The 20,775-nt window shown below is 35.3% G+C and overlaps 1 protein-coding gene and 1 pseudogene across 1 annotated transcript; one reads left to right on the top strand and one right to left on the bottom strand.

The window, feature by feature from the left end:
- The first annotated feature begins 13,487 nt into the window (after positions 1–13,487).
- Positions 13,488–18,856, top strand: LOC111912470 (kinesin-like protein KIN-14Q). The gene is made up of 19 exons (XM_023908207.3): positions 13,488–13,772; positions 13,909–13,977; positions 14,060–14,125; positions 14,228–14,302; positions 14,421–14,492; positions 14,575–14,649; positions 14,751–14,825; positions 14,912–15,162; positions 15,247–15,460; positions 15,536–15,612; positions 15,702–15,801; positions 15,885–15,983; positions 16,067–16,243; positions 16,356–16,641; positions 16,768–16,929; positions 17,037–17,252; positions 17,328–17,529; positions 17,620–17,745; positions 17,822–18,856. The coding sequence occupies exons 1-19, from the start codon at positions 13,673–13,675 to the stop codon at positions 18,611–18,613; spliced, it is 3,234 nt and encodes a 1,077-aa protein (XP_023763975.1). The 5' UTR covers positions 13,488–13,672; the 3' UTR covers positions 18,614–18,856.
- A 464-nt stretch (positions 18,857–19,320) lies between these two features.
- Positions 19,321–20,223, bottom strand: LOC122197917 (uncharacterized; annotated as a pseudogene).
- Positions 20,224–20,775: the final 552 nt, after the last annotated feature.

The raw sequence follows: 20,775 nt of genomic DNA, 5'->3' as shown, positions 1-20,775 counted from the left end.
TGATTTTTATAAAGCATAAACAAAACCGGTCTTTTCTGGCCTGGAAATGGGATGTCACATTGTGGGCCCGGGGCAATCCAGCTTTACGTTGTGGGCCCGTTGTGCATGCATTGTATGTATATTGTGGTGTTTGGTATTTTCGGGTAACTTTCCAAACTTTGACTTACAGTTGTGGATTAAATATTTTTCTTGTATCATTTGTGATCATGGGAAGACAAAAGCGAGACTGTACACACAAATCAACAACAATGGATATTCAAAATTATTTATACTACTCTGATTTATTAACAATTGTATGTTGGAACAAATGAGTTTTCTTACTTTGATTCCTGAATTTGTGAAGTTTTAAATTAAATAAAAATGAAATTTTTTTCTTGTGAAAATGGGACGTCATACCAACTTTATCCATTAGGACTCCACCACAAGGCACAATCTACTCTTCTAAATCCAATAAGTCCTTAACGAGGCCAAATCTTGAACATGGACACAATGTAACTCCAACCACAACTCTTTTCTTAATTACTAGAAGCTTCGAGACCACAAGAGCACCATAACAAGCTCTAGAGTTCCTCAAACTCCAAGAGCATCCACGGAAGGGACCAAAACCACCCAAAATGACCCCAAACTTGAACCTAGAAGAAGAAATGCCAAAGTATGAAATTTATACCTCAAATAGCTCAAAAATCAGAAGATAATGAAGGATCCAAACTAAATCCTTGCTTCCTTGCACCAAAGTGAACTTCCTCCTTCCTCACGCTTCACCAAAAACCAAAGACTAAGCTCCGAATCAAGAAAATAGACTCTCAAACATGCCTGGAGGCTAGAGTTTCATCTTGAGGGGTTGAAGGCTGAAGAGGATGCTCTAATCCTTGATGTTAGATGCTTAAATATGGAGAAAAACCTAAAAAATATGGGCTTCGGCTACATCAGCTGCCACATCGTATCGGCATCCAAAACACGCGTTCCTGAAATTGGTATGCCACATCGTGACACTCCATTCTCCATGTCGTGGAACAATGTTTTTCCCAGAATCATTACATTTGATGCCTTTGAGTCCTTAACTGATATATTTTGAAAAAACGGGTGTTACAGTCCCATCATCAAGATACCAAGCATGAAGAAGAAGCTTGCAATTATCTAACCACTTTTGGTCGTTAAGGTAGTGTTTCGTAAACAGGATTAGATGGAACAAAAACATAACACACCCACTTTAGTTAGAATTTGCCAGAGACGGGGCATGGTCAAAATGGGGACAATGACTAATGAGACTAAAATTCTAAATTTTTGTTTCACTTAAAAAAATGGAACAATGTGGGACAAACAATTATAAACCAAATACAAAAAACAAACCAAATTAGTTCTTGATAAAAAGTCTTCCATAAATAAAAACAACCATCTTAAAAACATAATTTTTCATTTTCTAAATCTAGTAAAATTTTATTTTTGCAAACATTCAAAACCACAATTATATGATTAAACTAGGCGAATACTCACACGTTGCATGTAAATAAAAATATATTATTTAAAAATCATGATAAATGTAGGTTATGAAATGCTACTAAAGTATTACCATTAAATATAATATATTAATTCTTATATCTATAAAAAAGTATTTTAAACATTGTTCTTATCTTATATCCTCCATTTTGTTTGCAAGATATTTACTTAATACTTTCATAGCTCTTCAGATTTCTACCTAATATTATAATTAATGATTTTTGTTGTTGTCTCGAAGCATAATATTTTTAGTAAATTAGTCTTTCAAGATATACTTCCATTGTATTATTACTTGAATACAACCCATACATCAATTTTTATATTAAATTTATCTACTTAATCTTAATCGGTATGTCGACATAACTTGTTTCATACACTTCATGGGCAACTTTTAAACTATGAAACATTGCAAAAAATGTTAATATGCGTGACAACCCGAAAGATTTGGATAAAACAAGGTCTAAATTGTAACCATGTGTAAGTGAATTCACAATGTAACCTTGTTGCAAATAAACTCTTGAAAGCCATAAGGGCATTAGTGGTATAGGTATGTATATATCTATCTATCTATCTATCTATCTATCTATCTATCTATATATATATATATATATATATATATATATATATATATATATATATATATATATATATACACTTAGAAATCATATTTATAACAAGCTATTGAACATAATCAAACTCTAACAAGTCAAGACAAAATCAAATAGTTGAAACATAAATCATGAAATAATACCTTGCCTTATAAACTTAAGCATAGAATCCCACCTGTTTAATAATTTGGATTGCCTAAGACCGAAATCACCCCTTAATGAGTGATCTCCAAACCGAAAACAACATAAACCAAAAGCACATAAAATTGAAATCACAATTTGAAAAGGATGTAGGACCGAAAACACCCTTAGTGGGTGATAACAAAATCGAAAACACCCCCATGGACCACAATAAGGCTGAAAACTACTTGTGTGAGGGATTTAGGACCGAAATCTCAAAGGGAATGAGGAGATTTCTCTCATGCATGGCAAAAAACACCACCTTCCTAAGGTGATTTCAGTAGAATTTAAGTGGATAAGGTAGTTGACTTTTGTGATAAGATGCTTCATCATTTTCCCATGCAAAGTATTAACCATGAGTATCCCAAGCATTACACAACAAATTTCCAAGTAAACATCCTATCCTAGTACTTCTTCCATTAAAGTCGAATTCACCCTCCCCAAACTCCACCATTTCCATCCTCACTTACTGATTAATATTATTTGCTCTCAAATAACCTATGACGACCCAAAAATCATGACTAAAAATTTCGTTTGAAAAACGTTACTTAAACCACATTTGTCAATCCATAACATAAATCATAACAGAAAATCAGAGTGTTAATTGAAAACATATTCTTAATATCAGAGTAAAACATCCCAGGCTGACTAAACAATGGTGTGTGTCATGTGATCACCCCGAGCTCTTCCCTCCGCTATCGGAAGTACCTGAAACCAAAACTAAAAACCGTAAGCACGAAGCTTAGTGAGTTCCCCAACCCACCACATACCATACAGAATCACATACTGTAAGCATTGGGCCACGCCTGCTAATTCGGGCCTCCCCGCTACATCGGGCCCCGCCCAATCCCAGGCCCCGCCTGTCTCTGAACCCCACTCGGTATACATATCTATTTTACTTTAGGCCCCGCCTATCTCTGGGCCCCGCTCGCTAAACGTATGCAAACATATAACCATAGCACATAACACATAAACTGAACATACCCTACTGCATTACTGTCCTAAGGCCTCGCCTATCTTGGGCCCCACTCTTGTCCTGCTACTGATGAGTCATGGAACCTCATCCACACTCCTGCTGATAGTGAGATACGGGCCCAGCCCACACTCACTCCTTTCCTAACTCGGTCCTCGCCCCTGCTCGGCTACTAATGAGATATGGAACCCTGTCCATACTCTGCTAATGGTGAGATACGAGACCTCGCCCACACTCACCTCCCTATCAGGCACATATAAGTATCACACAGACAACAAGTATACTCTATCATGCAAACCATTCCTTGGGCACCCGCCCGACGTTGGACCTTGGTCCTGAATTTCATACTAGCAAACAATGCTTAGGGCTAACTCCCGGGTATTCCTACTCATAACTACATGGGCCGACATTGTGGCCGTAGACCCATTCACATAAAGGGAAACTCACCTGCACTGTTGAACTTTGCTGATAACCGTCAGGCTGCTAACTGAAGTGTTCCCCAACTATTGCTCCCTCAACTCCCCGAGCTACCAAGATCAAATAACACTTAGCTCAATGCAATAGTCCTTCTCATGGTAAAATGACCATTTTACCCCTACCCCCAATATGGCTCATAACTAAGGATCAAACATAATATAAAAGGCCCAACACTAGATAGGCTTCCCAAGCCCACTATTGGCCCATTAATGGCCCAATTTGCTACATTGGGCCCAATCCTTTTATTGGGCCTTACCATAAGCCCAAAACATATACTTGACCCATAATCACCGACTCCTGAAGGCCCAAAGACCTATAGTCCAAAGCACAGCCCACACCAAGGCCCAAATGCTCGAAACCCAATGGCAGCGTTACGCGGGGCGTACTCCAATGTACGCTTAGCGTACAGGCTTGATGACGAGTACGCTGGGCGTACCTGCATGTACTCTCAACATAACACCCTGTTAAGCCATCTTTCCATTAAGTGCTTAATACTCCGATTCATAGGCTACAAACTCAGATCCAGGTCTTATTTCATGTCTTAAACCATAAAGTTGCTTACTTTATGGCTTCCATGACTCACACAAGCTCCAATTCCAAAAACCACAATCTATTTCCATGGAAAAAGGGTCTTAACTCATGCACGAACTCATTTGGACCATCAAGATATCAACTTTTTGTTCTAGGGAGTCATTTAGCACTAAGGGAGGCAACCCTTGGTGTGGAAATCGGATTTAAGCCATAAATCTTTCACCTTTGGACCAAAAACTAAACCATACTAGATCTAAGCACCCTTAAGTAAAGTTGTGAGCTTTATACCTTCAAAGTGTTCTAGAAGATGATGTTATCTCAGATCTATAAGCTTTGGCCTCCAAGGTTCCTCCTTGCCACTCTTCTTCTTTTCTCTTCCAAGCTTTAAAGCTTTAAACCACCAAACTAAGCATCCCAAGGTCAAGATCTCACAAATGAAGGGTTGGGGCGTTCTAGGTTTCTCTAAAGTTGGGGAGGCTGATAAGGGGGCTAGGGTTGGAGCGATTATGTTATTTATATAGTGGCACTCCCTAAAAATAGGGTTTTGAGGCTCTGAGTGTATGCTGGGCGTACCTCTCATACGTTGGGCATATGTCTCTATGCACCCGTGATCATTCTCTCCACTACACTGGGTGTAACCCAGCTTACGATGGGCATACCCACACGTGTTCCAAAAATGCATGCATGGCCTTCCATACGAACTTTTCTCCATAAGGGTCATTATTGCCAATATCTTCAAAGTGTCATAACTCCTTCATTCTAGATCAGTTCCCGATGAACTTATATCCACAGGAAGGTGGCGAGAAGCCCTACACTTTTAACACACACCCGGCCCGAAACCTTCTTGAATAAAACTCAAAACCCATATATGAGCAAAATGCCCCTAGCCTTGACTTCTGGATCCATAAATGAATGCTTTTCCGAACAGGGTGTTACATAACCAAGTCTAACTTCCAAGTTCAAAGATCTTCAAGCATATTCTTAGATTTGGTAAGTATTCCTTCAAATCTAGTGTATTTATACACTTTTATGTTAGTTTTATTATATTTAGCCACATACTATTATGTGTTAAACTCTTAGGATAACATTCTTGCCAAGAAAGTTCATCCACCACCTTCAAGTGTTAGGCTTGGAAACCTTCACACCATCTTCTCAAATAACCCACAAATCCACTCAAGGTGAGTTTATACCTCCATATTTTCAAGCTTTTTCATTTTGTTTTGGAAGGGGGGGGGGGGGGGGGGGATACAAGTAAAACTCTATTATCACACAAATACTTACATGTTTGCATCTTTATGTTAAAAATAAGATATTATTTGCATAAGGTATGATTATCACTACTTTTATACAATATTTGTGGTAAATTAGTTTTGATATGCTAAGTTAACCAGAAACACAACTTATTATATGTTATAAATATCATCAAGAAAATATGATTGTAAAACTACAAGGTTTTGGAAACTTTTTACTAAAAGATAGTTTTTTCTAGCAAAAATAGTTACATTTTAGTCATTTACTATTTTGTTGGGTTTCAACCCAAAGATATAAAGTTTTAATTTCATATTTTGACACCGGACAAGATTACAACTTTATACTTATATAAAAGATTATATAAATAGTCTCAACAAACATACAAGATAAACTATAATTAGTATAGTTTGGGAGTCACAAAACCACACTTTCATTTCAGAAGAACCATATAATTTTTCAAAGGTATAATTATTTCATTTTACAAGAAAAAGGAGCCATAGTTCATGTAAATATGATGATGCTCTTGTGAGACGTTCCTTCACTGTACCTACCTAGTGTACACCTTAAGTCATGCATTATAACCAGAGCCTCCTTGAGAGAGAGCGAGATAGTTGTGTATAGATCTACACGGGATTGACAACCCCGCACCTCAGTTGTTCGCTATAATTAGACCGACAAGTCTAGGGTGACAAAAGTCTACCAGCTCCGACGCCTGAAGAACGTCGTTCAGGCATATCAGTCATATTAAGCATGGTTATAATATCTCGCATAGGGATTGAAAAAACGATTTGGTTTACGGAGTAACTTACACTTCATTAGTTTTATAAAAAGATATAACTACATACTATTGTTCAGTACAACAATACTTATACATTTTTGGTCTTAGGGTTTAAGACTACAATTCACATTTAAGAAAATATTGGATTTTCTGGAAACATACATTATCATTTTACAAGGAAAATATACAAAGGAAATACATACATCTACAATTCATACTTAAGAAAATAATGGATTTTCTGGAAACATACATTATCATTTTACAAGGAAAATGTACAAAGGAAATACATACATCTACAGTTCATACTTAAGAAAACATTGGATTTTCTGTAAACATACATTATCATTTTACAAGGAAAATATACAAAGGAAATACATACATCTACTATTCATACTTAAGAAAACATTGGATTTTTCTGGAAACATACATTATCATTTTACAAGGAAAATATACAAAGGAAATACATACATTTATAGTTCATATTAAAGAAAATATCGGATTTTTTAGAAGTATACAAAATCATTTTACACGAAAATGTTACAAATCCTTCTCACACAAAAATGCTTATGAACTCACCAACTTAATTATTGATACTTTTCAAAATCACTTGTATTCTCAGGAAACCAGTAGACAGGTATTCAACCCTTCTTGAGGGTTGGCGTCTTCGTTTCATGTTTTCTGCTTTTCAGTTATTTGTATTCAACTTTTGAACAAACAGAGATTTGTAAACAATGTAATACTTGAAATCTCAATGTATGAATGTTTGTGTTGCTATGTTTCATTTATATTCAACTGTTATGATATTGTACATGAAGTCACTCCATCCGCCCCCAGACGTTTCCGCCATTCTGGTTTGGGGGTGTGACAAGTTACTCTTATAATATATAACAAACGTACAAGTTAACAGTTTTAATATTATAACTTGCCTCGAGTGTGGCCGAAAAAACTCGAACCAACAAAAACCTTTAATGTTTTTGTATACTTCTTCATATATGTTTTCTCTATGACTTTCTATATGATCTGTCTCTTTTATGTATGTTTGTGTGTTTTCTGTAACAATGGACATTTTTATAGTAACATAAAGTTACAAATAATTCAATTACACAGCTTTTCACTAAATGCTTAAATGGTTATTAAATTAGTTAAAACCAATTCAACTAGTGTTATACCTATCCGGTGGCCGGGTTAACCGACGTAAAACTATATATATATATATATATATATATATATATATATATATATATATATATATATATATATATATATATAACATCCTGTTTCCTACCATTTCTGTGCCATGGACCAGAAGTCGATTGTGTGAGGTTTTGGGCCTTAAGGAAGCAAAGTTTAGTCCTTATGGAAGGAGGTAATGATAATTAAGAGATTTTACCCTTGAATTGTGTTTTGGGCTGAAGGGTAGAAAGGAAAAAGTCATAAGTCGGGTTCTTGTGTGATATATGGATTTCTGTTCGAGAAGTTTTTAGTCCAAGATATTTAGATAATATTGTAGAGATCTTCAACACCTTTCCGTGGATATAAAGAACTTCGAAAACGGATTTAGAACGAGGAAGTTATGGCCGTTTGAAGTTAGGGCAATTTTGGGTTGAGCAGGGTCGGTCGAAACATATTTTGGGCCCTGGACGAACTAGAAAAAAAGGTCCCCAAATCTAAAAATTTAATATACATTCAAAAATAGATGCACTATTTACAAGAAATCACTAATAATATTATCATAAACACAAATATAACCATAAAATTTACAAAAATATATAATTAAAAAAAAAACTCTATCTTTTTTAAATGCACTACATATTTTTTTTGTATATATAATACTATTGTTAAACCATTCTATATTTCTTATGACATTGATAACCTCATGTAATTCTTCAATAACTGTAGCTTTATTAAATTTCTTTCTACAGCATAACAATAATGGTTAATAAAATGTCATATGGAATAAAAGTGTTTGTGTAACAATCAAAAGCAAAAACAAAAACCAAAATTTCAATAAAGAACAATATATTATTAGAGGCAAAGTATTTGCAACACTTTTAAAACCACATGAGACACATTGTATGATTGCCAATAACTACAAACCACTTTAACAAAGTAATACACCATATGTATGTCTCCAAACCGTGCGTTTGTGGACGAATAATATCAAAGGAGGTTTGCACAATAAAATCGATGACAAAAGTCATAAATCTGCCAAAAAAAAGAATCATTATTACTTTAGCACATAAATCTACAAACATAGTACTTATTGATTGAGTGAAAAATTTGAAACTTGTAGTATTGAATTTTAGTGTTTTAGACAGAAACTTGAAGGAACTTTAGAAATCCAATATACAAACAAAATCAAAGACATAAGAAGGCAAAAAAAAAAAAAAAATAGAAACTTTGATATTGATCAAACCTTATATGATATCTCCCAGTAACTTCAGAAATTAACAATGACACATAAGAAGGCAAAATAATAAGTTAAACACAGAAAGGGGAGAAATCAACACTTCAACAGATCAACAAAGAAAGAGAAAGCAAGATTGTAACGATTCGAGAGAATGAGTGAGAAGCAGAGAATGACCGACGCTAGTTGATGTGTTTGTTGAGATTAATGTAAGAAATAATGTGTTTGTTGATGCGAAAAGGGGAGGGAGAGATTACAACGTCTTCTGACGTCGAGATTCACGAAGAATCATTGAATTAGCGATTCACGAGGAGGCGATTCCGTTCCCTCATCATGGTGGCCTAATTCCTGTCGCTAGTTTCTTTTTTCGTATACCAGAGGATCCAGATGTGCTCAACTTGCGTTCCAGGCCATATATTTACTTGGGCTTGGACTAACTTGGGCCCTTTTTAAAAACATGTATATTTATTATTATTTTTTATATACATACACTATTTAACCCAAGAATTTTAGGCCCCCTAGAGACATGGGCCTTGGGTGGTCGCCCGGGTCACCCACCGTCAGGACCGGCCCTGGGTTGAGACGCGTATGTGACATCCCCGTTTTCACGGCCAGAAAAGACCAATTTTGTTTATGCTTTATAAAAATCAGAGTACCTCTTTTAATAAAAATGTTGTGAAATTTGTTCCCAATAAAACATGATAAATACGTTATCAAAGCATTTCCGAAGAAATGTATTTTTTTTATTTATTTTAAAACATTGGGGTGTCATCGTCAATACAGAAACATAAGCATAAACAGAACTTACATTCATTATCACTAGTGATTTATATCTCCTTAATCTTTTAGTGTAATGTGACTTCATATCAACACTTGTGATATAAATAAACTGAGTGGGTCAGGTTGGGAAACCTGGTGAGTACATAGGGATTTCAATCCCACAATGTTATATCATATATATAATTTAGAACTCACAAAATATACAATTTCACCATATATGTATAAGCAACTCTTATCCCACCCCGTCGATCCTCACAACGAGACTATCCATAATCTCAAACCTGAGATTAACCATTTTACCTAATCCATACTCCCGGATCAGAAATGAACGACTTTACCTAATCCATACTCTTAGATTAATGACGAATGGTTATGCCTAATCCATACTCTCAGACTAGGGACGAATGACTAATCCATACTATCGGATTAATGACGAATGATTATGCCTAATCCATACTCTTGGACTAGGGACGAATGACTATGTCTTAATCCATACTCCCGGACTAAGGACAACTGACTATGTCTTAATCCATATCCCCGAATTAAGGAGAGTTGACTATGTCCAATCCATACTCTCGGACTAGGGACAATGACTGTGTCTAACCCATGCTCTCGGATAAATGACATATACTAAAGTTCTATTCTCTGAGTATAACTTACTTGTACTCGTAAGAAAATACTACCCAATATTCCTCATAATTAATTTAGGTCTACTCTTTATCCTAAATCATCATATATAATCAGGTATGTTCTTTAACACGTTTTCAAGGCAACATCAATTAACTCGCACATAAACATATAATTAATACTTCAATGAATACTTATATTAAAATCATGTTCATGAAAGGGACTATGCACTCACTTGAAAAGGTGGTGATTCCGAACTCAGACAGTGCTTCGCTTCTTAAAAATAATTTCCTTCGACGAAACCTAGTATTATTACCACTAGAGTTTAGTCTATTATTTGTCGAGACTAATTAATAGTCTAGCTATTATTACTATTATATAAGCATTAAACAATACTTATATAACCCATAATAATAGTCCAAGTACTTATTATAAGTTCCTAATAACGTTGCTATAATTAAATAAACGATATATTAAAAATAGCATAGGCGTAGCTCACTTACAACGGGTTTTATAGCAAATCGGGCTTTGGTTGGAGCAGCGTTCCCGAGCCAAAAATCTCTTCCTCTCGGAGCCGCCGAGCACTTCGGGGCTTCCGCCTCGTGCTAGGTTTTTCGGGGGGTTTCGGGGCTAGAGAGAGGTTCTAGAGAGAGAGAGTAAAAAGAAGAAAGAATGGGAAAGGTGTGAAGAAAATGATGGTGGGAGAGGTTCTATTTATAGGGTGAAAATGGTTGAACTTGTTGCCACATGTCACCATCTAGTGGCAAGACTTGGGGAGAAAGCAATGGCCAAGATTGTGCCACATCACCCATTTTCGCACAACACACTTCCGACTTCTAAAATTCGTAACATTCACATACGAACTCCATTTTTGACGTTCTTTATATCCACGCGTAGGTAAAAATAAGATCTACAACTTTCATTTTGACTCCGTTGGCTAATTCTCGACCGATATTAAATTTAACAGTACGAGGAGATTATACTGTTAAATGTCCGCGTAAAATTCATAACTTCTACATACGGACTCTATTTTCGTCTATCTTTTTACCGTTGAGTTCCTATTAATGAGATCTTCAATTCTCATTTAGGTCGCGTAGGCCAAAAACCGCTCGAACTAAAATTCGAGTTTCAAGTCGTGCACTGCTATGCCAAATTTTAGAAAATTCATAACTTCCTCATACGAAGTCAGATTTGGGCGTTCTTTTTTTGTATGTTCTCGGTTTAACATATAATACAAATTTTATTTGGATCGATAAGGCTAAAAAGTCCTTTATAAAAAATTCACTATTTACGTCTCCCGATGCCGTGCTGGTTTTGCCGTAAAACTTCGACGGGTCATAAACTCTTCGTTATAACTCGGATTTCGATGTTCTTTATATGTACGGAACCCTTGATACATATTATAAAACTTGGTTAATATTATTTATTATAAATAATATTTTGTCGAAAAGTCATTTTCGACCCCTATTATCTCTAAATTGACTAGCCCGGATCTACGGGCGTTACACGTATGTTGGACGTACTCAACGTGTATGCAGGGCGTACGCGATCAGTGCCCAAACCCTATTTTTGTGGTGTGAGCCCTATTTAAGCTCCTTAACTCCCCCAATCCCATTCCATTCTCAGCCTTCACCTCTCCACCACCCTCTCTTGAAACCCTAACCCTAGATTGAGCCTTATGAGCAAAAAGAATGTGTTTTTAAGTGCTTTGGAGTGTTATTGGTGCACCATAGAGAAGAAGGAACTCATTTAAGAAGTGTTGGTTGCATTGGAGCTTATAGATCCATACTTTGTTCACCTTGATCTTTCTTCTAGAGGTATAAAGTTTGAATCTTGATGATAATTTTTTTAGATCTAGCTAGTTTTGGGTGTTATGAGCTTTTGGTTACTTTAACTGCATAAAGTTTAGATCTTGAAAGTTTGTGACCTTGTTATGGATAAAGTTGGAAACTTAATCCCTCTAAACATCATTTTGATTCAGATCTAAAGGTTAGAGACTTGGAATTAATGGATTAAGTTGAAAAGATGTGCTTTTTGGGTCTATTTGAGACTTAAAGACTAGATCTTGTTTGTTAGGACAATTCTAATGGATAAAGTTGGAAACTTTATCCATTATGGAGCTATTATGAACCATAAAAATATGATCTTGAGTGTTGTATGTAACCCATGAAGTGTTGAAAAGGTTTGGAATTTATGACAACAAAGAAGTATGTACACCTATTGTCCCAAGTTTGAGGCTTAACAAAGATGCATCTGGAAAAGAAATTGATGAAACATGGTATAAACAACTTGTAGGAAGTTTGTTCTACTTAACTTCCACAAGACCAAGCATGACGTATGTTACAAGTTTGTTGAGTAGATATATGAGCAGGTCAATAGAAATGCATCTCCAAACATCAAAAAGAGCTCTTAGATACCTTAAAGGAACTATGAATTATGGTATTTTTTATAAACCTTCGACTATAAGTAAGTTTAGCAATTTTATGGGCTACACTGACAGTGATAATGCAAGAGATGATGATGACAACAAAAGCACATGTGGGTATGTTTTCATGTTCAGTTCTGGAGATGTCTCATGGAGCTTAAAGAAGCAACCAATTGTAACCTTGTCTTCCACTGAAGCGGAATATGTGGCATCTATATCAATCAAGCAGTTTGGTTGAAAGGAATTTTGGAGCAGCTTGGTTTTGTTATAGCAAAAGTAAAAGTATTATATGTGACAATACATCAGATATAAAATTGTCACGAAACTCAGTTTTCCATGGACGAAGTAGACATATACGAGCACGTTACCATTTCCTTAAATATTTTGTGAATGAAGGTACTATAGAATTGCTTCACCGTCGAAGTGATGAACAAATTGCGGATATAATGACTAAACCAATCAAAGCAGAGACATTTATAAAATCCAAAAAGATGATGAGAATGTGCGAACTCACCAATGTAAGTTGATCAAGTGTTACTATGTTCAACATAGGGAAGGGTATCAAGAGGTCATCATCTAGTCCGAGTTTAGTTTATTATTTTGAATAAGTTTCCAACTTTCCTAGTCTTACGTTTAGAATAAGTCTTCATTTATTTTAAGAATATCTTTTCTTTATTTTGATTCATCGACTATATAAAAGCCATTGATTTAAAAAATATACAATTTGATAAAATTTATTGATTTAAAAGGATAAGGTCAATAGAATTATCAGGTAGGCATATAACCTATTTGGTAAAACATTCACCATGTTCTATTTTTCAGCTATTTGGTCAAATAAAAATTCTTTCATAAATTTAAAGACTAATTTGCATTGATACAATTTGACCCAAAAGGGCATGAACGCGATCCGGGTTGAAAATTTTAAAAATTCAAATACCCAACGGTCTTCTGCATCTCACACATAACGGCAAGAAAGTGAAATCACCTCCAAACGAAATCATCGCATCTCAAACACTCACACACAAACACACCAAAAAGATTGGGGAAAAAGTGTTCACTCCTCCCACTACTTTCTCTTTATTCAAGAAAATTGCAGTTGACCCTTTTTGATTCAAATAAATCTTCCCTCTTTTCATCAATGGAAGATCATCGATTTGACCCACTTCTAATTACTGATGTCCCCCAGCAACAACAGCAGCAGCAGCAGCAACAACAACAACACGAAACCCGTTCTCACTGTATGTGTTTTTTTGCTTCAGTGGGCTAACACCTACGACTATTGATTGATGATCGACTTGTTGTTTGTTGAACTTGTGGATTACGATTAGGGTTTGTATGTTCTTGTACTTACTATCGTATTTTTGTGATCATCAGCACCTATTGTGAGCTTTCGCACTTCTGTAATGGCTGATTATGATGATCTGTGTTTTGACAAGCTTGAAGGTGAGAACGTGTATAAAGCTTCGATTTTTAGTTTTGGGTTTCTTGATTTTTATTGAACTGGTCTAATTGGTTCTTCAAATAGAAATTTCTTTGCGAACTCCAGAAACAACCAAGCGTATTGATCTAATCGGAAAGGATATTCATGATGGTAAGAATGTGTATAAAGGACCAATTATCATATCTTTCTCTTGTATTTTGAATACAGATCAATAGTTGTGTACTAATTAGGGTTTTTGTATTCTTGAAATAGAAATTTCCTGGAGGAATTCAAGCCCAGAAGCAGTTGGGACTGAAGATGTTCTTGATCATGAGAATGTGAAAACAGGTTCAATATTTCCTAATTTTATATAAATTTCCAAAATTCATGTTGTTTGTTGAACTTGTGTATTGCGATTAGGGTTTGTATGTTCTTATACTATTTATCGTATTTTTGTGATCATCAGCACCTGTTGTGAGCTTTCACACTTCTGTAATGGCTGATTATGATGATGATTTGTGTTTTGACAAGCTTGAAGGTGAGAACGTGTATAAAGCTTCGGTTTTTAGTTTTGGGTTTCTTGATTTTAATTAAACTGGTCTAATTTGTTCTTCAAATAGAAATTTCTTTGCGAACTCCAGAAGCAACCAAGGATAATGATTGTACTGATCCAATTGGAAACGATGTTCTTGATGGTAAGAATGTGTAGAAAGGATCGATTATCATCTCTTTTTATTGGATTTGGAAACAAATCGATAGTTGTGTCCTAATTAGGGTTTTTATATTCTTGAAATAGAAAATTCCTGGAGGAACTCAAGCCCAGAAGCAATTGGGACCGAAGATGTTCTTGATCATGAGAATGCCAATACAGGTTCATATTAATCCTACTTTTATATAAATTTCCAAAATTCATGAATTGTAATCGCTAGATTTTTCCCTCTTTTTCTTGATTGCTAGGTCATTCCAAGCTAGGGTTTTCTTTGACTTCACCCGATTTAGTTATAAGCCCCAAATCGCCTGATACCCCTAATGGAAATTATGATTCTTCTCCCATATTATTAAAACGATCCTCCATTGAGCTCTCTTTTGAAAATGGTATTACTGATGGATCCAAGATCAATGATTTCAATGACAATCCAGCTGATTCAAAGGAAGATCTTGGTAGTTCAGAAGCTTCATTTGAGCTTCTTCCATTCGCATCATGTGAAGTAATGATCTTTCCACAATTTTTCTCAAGTACCAAATTACCATTTTGACCTTTCGCCCTAACCATAATATCATGTTGCGTTTAGGAAAAAGATGAGCACAAAGTTGAAGATGAAGGGTGTGATGAGTTTCAAGAAAAGTATGAGAATCAGAAGAACGAATTGATGAAAGCAAAGAAGGAATTGGAGATGATGAAAATGGAGAATGAATGCAAGAGTAAAGAATGTGAAGAAGCTTTGAAGTCTTTAAGGGACCTTCAAAACGAGCTAATGAGAAAATCAATGCATGTTGGATCACTTGGTATGAACGTTTTCTTGGAGTAATTTTTTTTGTAATTTGCATAAAAATAGCATTTGACTTTCTTGTTTTTGACAGCTTTTGCAGTTGAAGGTCAAGTGAAGGAGAAGAGTAAATGGTTCTCATCCTTAAGAGATATATCAAGAAAATTAAAGGTACCAAAACAAGGGATGGGCATTTATGTAATTTTCATGGGACTATTCAAATTTATTTTTGTTCTTAAAAATGTATCTTTTGGAAACAGATAATGAAAATGGATCAAATCAAGCTACTCGAAGAGGCAGAGGGTTACAAAAAATGTGCTGCTGACATGAATGACATGAGTTGTATCATTCAATCAAGAAGTAAACTTTACATTCTATTTTATTCTTCTTATTCCTTCACTTATTTAAAAAGATGAAAGTAATTCATGTTCTTTATTTGATAGTCGATGAACAAGCTAAACAACATGAAGAGCTAAAGATCAAATTCACCGAAGGAGCTAAAGAAAGGAAAGATCTCTACAACAAGATCCAAGAGTTGAAAGGTTAAGATTTTTCAAATTCTAAAATAATCTACGTTATATGTTAAAAAACCTTTGAAAACTTACGATAATGATCGGTTTTTCAGGGAATATTAGGGTATTTTGTCGTTGTAGACCATTAAACTCAGAAGAGATTGCACAAGGAGCTTCAATGGCATTTGATTTTGAAGCTTCAAGAGATGGTGAACTTAAAGTAAAATCAAACATAGCATTTAAAAAAACCTTCAAATTTGATTCCGTCTTTACCCCCGAAGCTAACCAAGGTAAAACTCACATCCTAAGGAATCTAAAATTACATGGTGTACCTGATTTACATCTAACCTACTTGATTATTATTATTATTATTTTGACATTTATTAAATTATGTTATTATAGTTGATGTTTTTGAGGATACATCCTCGTTTGCAACATCGGTTTTGGATGGATACAATGTATGCATATTCGCATATGGACAAACGGGAACAGGGAAAACTTTTACAATGGAGGGTACAGATGGAAACCGTGGAGTTAATTTTAGAACTCTTGAAGAGTTATTTCGTGTCATTGATGAACGTAAGAATCAAATCCGCTACGAAATATGTGTAAGTGTTTTGGAAGTTTACAATGAGCAAATTCGCGATTTATTACTTCCAACTTCACAACCAGGAGTCGCTGCAAAAAGGTAGACCAATTTTCTTTACACTTGTCATGTAAATGGTGTTAATATTTGTTGAGTTGTGGAGTCTGATGATTTTAGCAGTATTATTTAATTGAAAGTTTGTAACCCTAATTAATATATTTTGTGTAGGCTTGAAATAAGACAAGTGGGTGAAGGGTTGCACCATGTTCCGGGGTTAGTTGAGGCTCAAGTTAGCAACATGGGTGAAGTTTGGGAAGTTCTTAAAACCGGGAGTAATGCAAGGGCGGTTGGGTCAACCAACTCTAATGAGCATAGTAGCCGATCCCATTGGTTAGTCTTGTTTACAGTGTCAAGTTTCAGTTCCAATGTGGAATTTGTTTATAAAATAAACTTTTATTTGTAGATCACTTCCTTAGAATGTTTTTGTATATGTGCAGTATACATTGTGTGATGGTTAAAGGGGAGAATTTGGTGAATGGGGAAAGCACAAGAAGCAAGCTATGGCTTGTTGATTTAGCAGGAAGTGAAAGGGTGGCGAAAACGGAGGTTCAAGGGGAAAGACTCAAAGAAACTCAAAATATAAACCGATCACTTTCTGCATTAGGAGATGTTATATCCGCTTTAGCAACTAAAAGCCCTCATATTCCCTTTAGGTACTACTCAAATTTCTAGGGTTTTTTTTATTACGGTTGCAAGCTCTGATCTTTTTCATGGTGTGTTTTCTGCAGAAACTCGAAGCTCACTCATTTGCTTCAAGACTCGTTAGGTGGAGATTCGAAGACGCTGATGTTTGTGCAAATCAGTCCCAATGAGAACGATTTGAGCGAATCGCTTTGCTCCCTTAACTTTGCTAGCAGAGTGAGAGGAATCGAATTGGGTCCCGCAAAGAAGCAACTCGAAAGTTCAGAAGTTTTGAAATACAAACAAATGGTAATCTTGTTGTCGATCATGCTTGTTTTTTCAAGAATCGAATCAAACCCTTATAGTTTTTGTTTGTTTATGAATTATGATCTTAATTAGGCCGAGAGATATAAGCATGAGATGAAGAACAAAGACCTGCAAATCAAGAAAATGGAGGATCAATTCCATGGTTTAGACATGAAGTTGAAGGAGAAAGAGTTGAAAAACAAGTATCTTCAAGATAAGGTGCGACATCAAGAATGATTTGGGTTTTTGAGATCATGATCATAAACTGATTTGGGTTTTTCTTCATTATTATTAGGTTAAAGAATTGGAATCGCAGCTTTTGGTAGAGAGAAAACTCGCACGACAACATGTTGACACGAAGATAGCCGAACAGCAAATGAAGCAGCAACAACAGCTAGACGATCATCGACTTCCACTTGTTTCTAAACCATTGAATACTTATAAAAACTCTGACGAAAGCAAAGAAAACCAACAGCCCCTTGTCGACAAGAACATGACCTACAAACTACCGGCGCCACTTCCTCCGGCGAGAGACTTAGTCAATCTTGACGTCGACGACTTCATTGAAAAAGAAAACAACCCTTATTTACCGGAACAGTTCACAGCTTCAAAACGAACAGGTAGAGCCTCAATTTGCACGACGACTTCACAGCGAGTTCCGGTGAGATCGGTACCACCACGGCGGAACTCTTTAATCCCACTACCTTCCGCCGCCCCAGTTTCCACCAAGTACGTGCCGCAGCTGTATCCATTGCCGTCGATTAAATCCGGTAGCGAGAACTTGGATGAAACCGGTGAGTGTTGTATGGAGGATAGTCCGAAAAGAAGCAATGGAAGTGGAAAGAAGCTGATGAGTGCTTTAAGACGAAGCTTTAAGAAAAACCAGGTGAAGTCGCCGATGATGATGCAACCACAACAGGTACGAAGAGTGGGTGGATTGAATATAGCGGTGGAGCGGGTTAGAGTGTCGATTGGTAGTCGAGGGCGTATGGCTCATAGAGGAGTTCTTGCGAATGGAAGAAGAGTGAAGCAACAAAACTATATGGAAAAGGAGAGACGATGGAATATTGGGAAAGGAGGGGTTTAAAGCTAACTACTTTTTAAATATCTATCGGGTTGTTGACTTGTTTTTTTTTGTTATGTTTTGTGTAAGGTTTCTCTTTATGTGTGTCACGAAAGCTGGTCTCTTGCTTTCGGACGTTTAACAGGGTGAAGGATTGACAAAAAGGATTTAATTATTATATTGATTGATGTAGATAGTGCATGCTTTGTAAACGTGGTTGATTATGGAGTTAATGAAAAGTTGTTTTGGATGATGTTAGATTTAAAAGCTCAAGAAGTGTTTTGGTTTTGGATATTGTAGAAAGTTTATGAACAAAAAGTAAATAAAAAAAGAAAGAGTACATATGTATGTATAGAGTACTAAGACTACAAATATAAAGAGAATTATTTGTCTATTTTGACTTATTAAAGGAGACTTCTTAGGAATATCCCCGACCCAATTTATTTTTTATCTAAAAAATAGAGTAAAAAACCGAGGTAAATAATGTCTCATTTTCAATTTTATTTTATTTTTTACCCTATTTTTTACAACAAAAAATATATTTATAGTATATTATAATAATATTAAATACACAAGATTATATTTATAATACATTTATAAAAAAATATTATACATGTATTTATAAAAATATTACACATACACGATTTAAATAAATATTATACATACATTTATATAAATACTAGACATATGCACTTTTAAATAAATATTATACATGCACAGATAACATATATTTATGCGTTGGAATAAATTTCCCACAAATGATCAACTAGCGCATTTCGTAGATTGAAGTGTGCTTCTTTATTTTTAATACGTTTATATCGAGCAAGAAACTGTTGAAATTGACTGTCTTCATTCGTCATCAGTTCAACATCTATCGGTAACATCTCTCTTGCAACTCCAATTGGTGCCTCAAGATCACGATCATCCTCGATTATCATATTTTATAAAATAATACATGTAGTCATTATGTCATGTAGTACTTCCTTTTGCCAAAAACGAGTTGATCCTTGAACAATTGCAAAACGTGATTGGAGAACTCCAAATGCACGTTCAACATCCTTTCAACATGCCTCTTGTTGTGTAGCAAAAAAATAAATAAATTGGACTTGTTGGTTTATGAATAGTTTGTACTAGAGTGGACCACTTTGGATATATACTATCAACCAAGTAATATTCCATGTTGTATTATGTCCCTTGAATAACATAATGAGTAAGGGTGCAATACCTTGAGCCAAATTGGAAAAAAGATGGGAAGACTCCAACATATTTATATCATTGTTGGTGCCTGGCATACCGAAATAAGCATGTTATATCCAAAGACCGTAATCTGAAGCAGCTTCGAGAATAATAGTTGGCGACCCACTACGACCAGTATATTGTCCAGCCTACCCGGTAGGGTAGTTTTTCCACTTCCAATGCATACAGTCTAAACTTCCTAACATTCCTGGAAAACCTCTTTTTGCATTAACAGACAAAAGCCTTGCAATATCATTTGCAGTGGGTGATCTCAAATGTTGATATGAAAATATCCCCACTATTGTTCGACAAAATCTTTTCAAACTTTCGATACATGTTGATTCACCTATCTTAACATATTCGTATGTGGCATCGACTGGGCTACCATATGTTAGCATCTTTGACTATATAGTACTAGCATGTTAGCATATGTTGTATATATAGATTACAACCATACTTATTATACATTTAACCAAAATGTCTATCCGATCAGTTGTATATAGTCAAGAAGAAGATAAGTTTTTGTGTTTAGTGTATATCGAAATTGCTCAAGATCCCATAATAGGTGTTTAACAATCATCTGATCAGTTTTGGTCTCGTGTCAAAGAGGCTTACAATAATAGAAAAGTTGAACTTTGGAGTAAACGTTCAATGAAGTCTCTTCAATTTTGGATTCAAGGAATTGAAAAGGCAACAAGAAAATTGCATGCTTACATAAAACAATGCGAGAAAAGACGTCCAAGTGGTGCTTCATCTAATGATATTGTAAGTATAAATATATAAACTTTGATTTTCTTGTTTTTATTTGAGAAATAATTTTTTTTATTATGATACATAGCTCGATAAAGCAAAATAGATGATGTCGGAAGATCCAAAGTTCAAAATAGGATGGAAATTTGATCATGTGTGGAACGTTGAATTTTTTTTTGAAAAGTTTAAAGATGGTAACC

Source organism: Lactuca sativa, chromosome 5, assembly GCF_002870075.4.
Source record: "Lactuca sativa cultivar Salinas chromosome 5, Lsat_Salinas_v11, whole genome shotgun sequence".
Classification (NCBI taxonomy): domain Eukaryota; kingdom Viridiplantae; phylum Streptophyta; class Magnoliopsida; order Asterales; family Asteraceae; genus Lactuca; species Lactuca sativa.
This window is presented reverse-complemented; position numbering and strand designations above follow the sequence as displayed.

Coding starts and splice junctions, on each gene's coding strand:
- LOC111912470 (XM_023908207.3), top strand. CDS start 13,673: ATGGAAGATCATCGATTTGACCCACTTCTAATTACTGATGTCCCCCAG. Junction 13,773..13,908: donor ACACGAAACCCGTTCTCACT/GTATGTGTTTTT, acceptor TGTGATCATCAG/CACCTATTGTGAGCTTTCGC. Junction 15,802..15,884: donor TTGTATCATTCAATCAAGAA/GTAAACTTTACA, acceptor TTTATTTGATAG/TCGATGAACAAGCTAAACAA.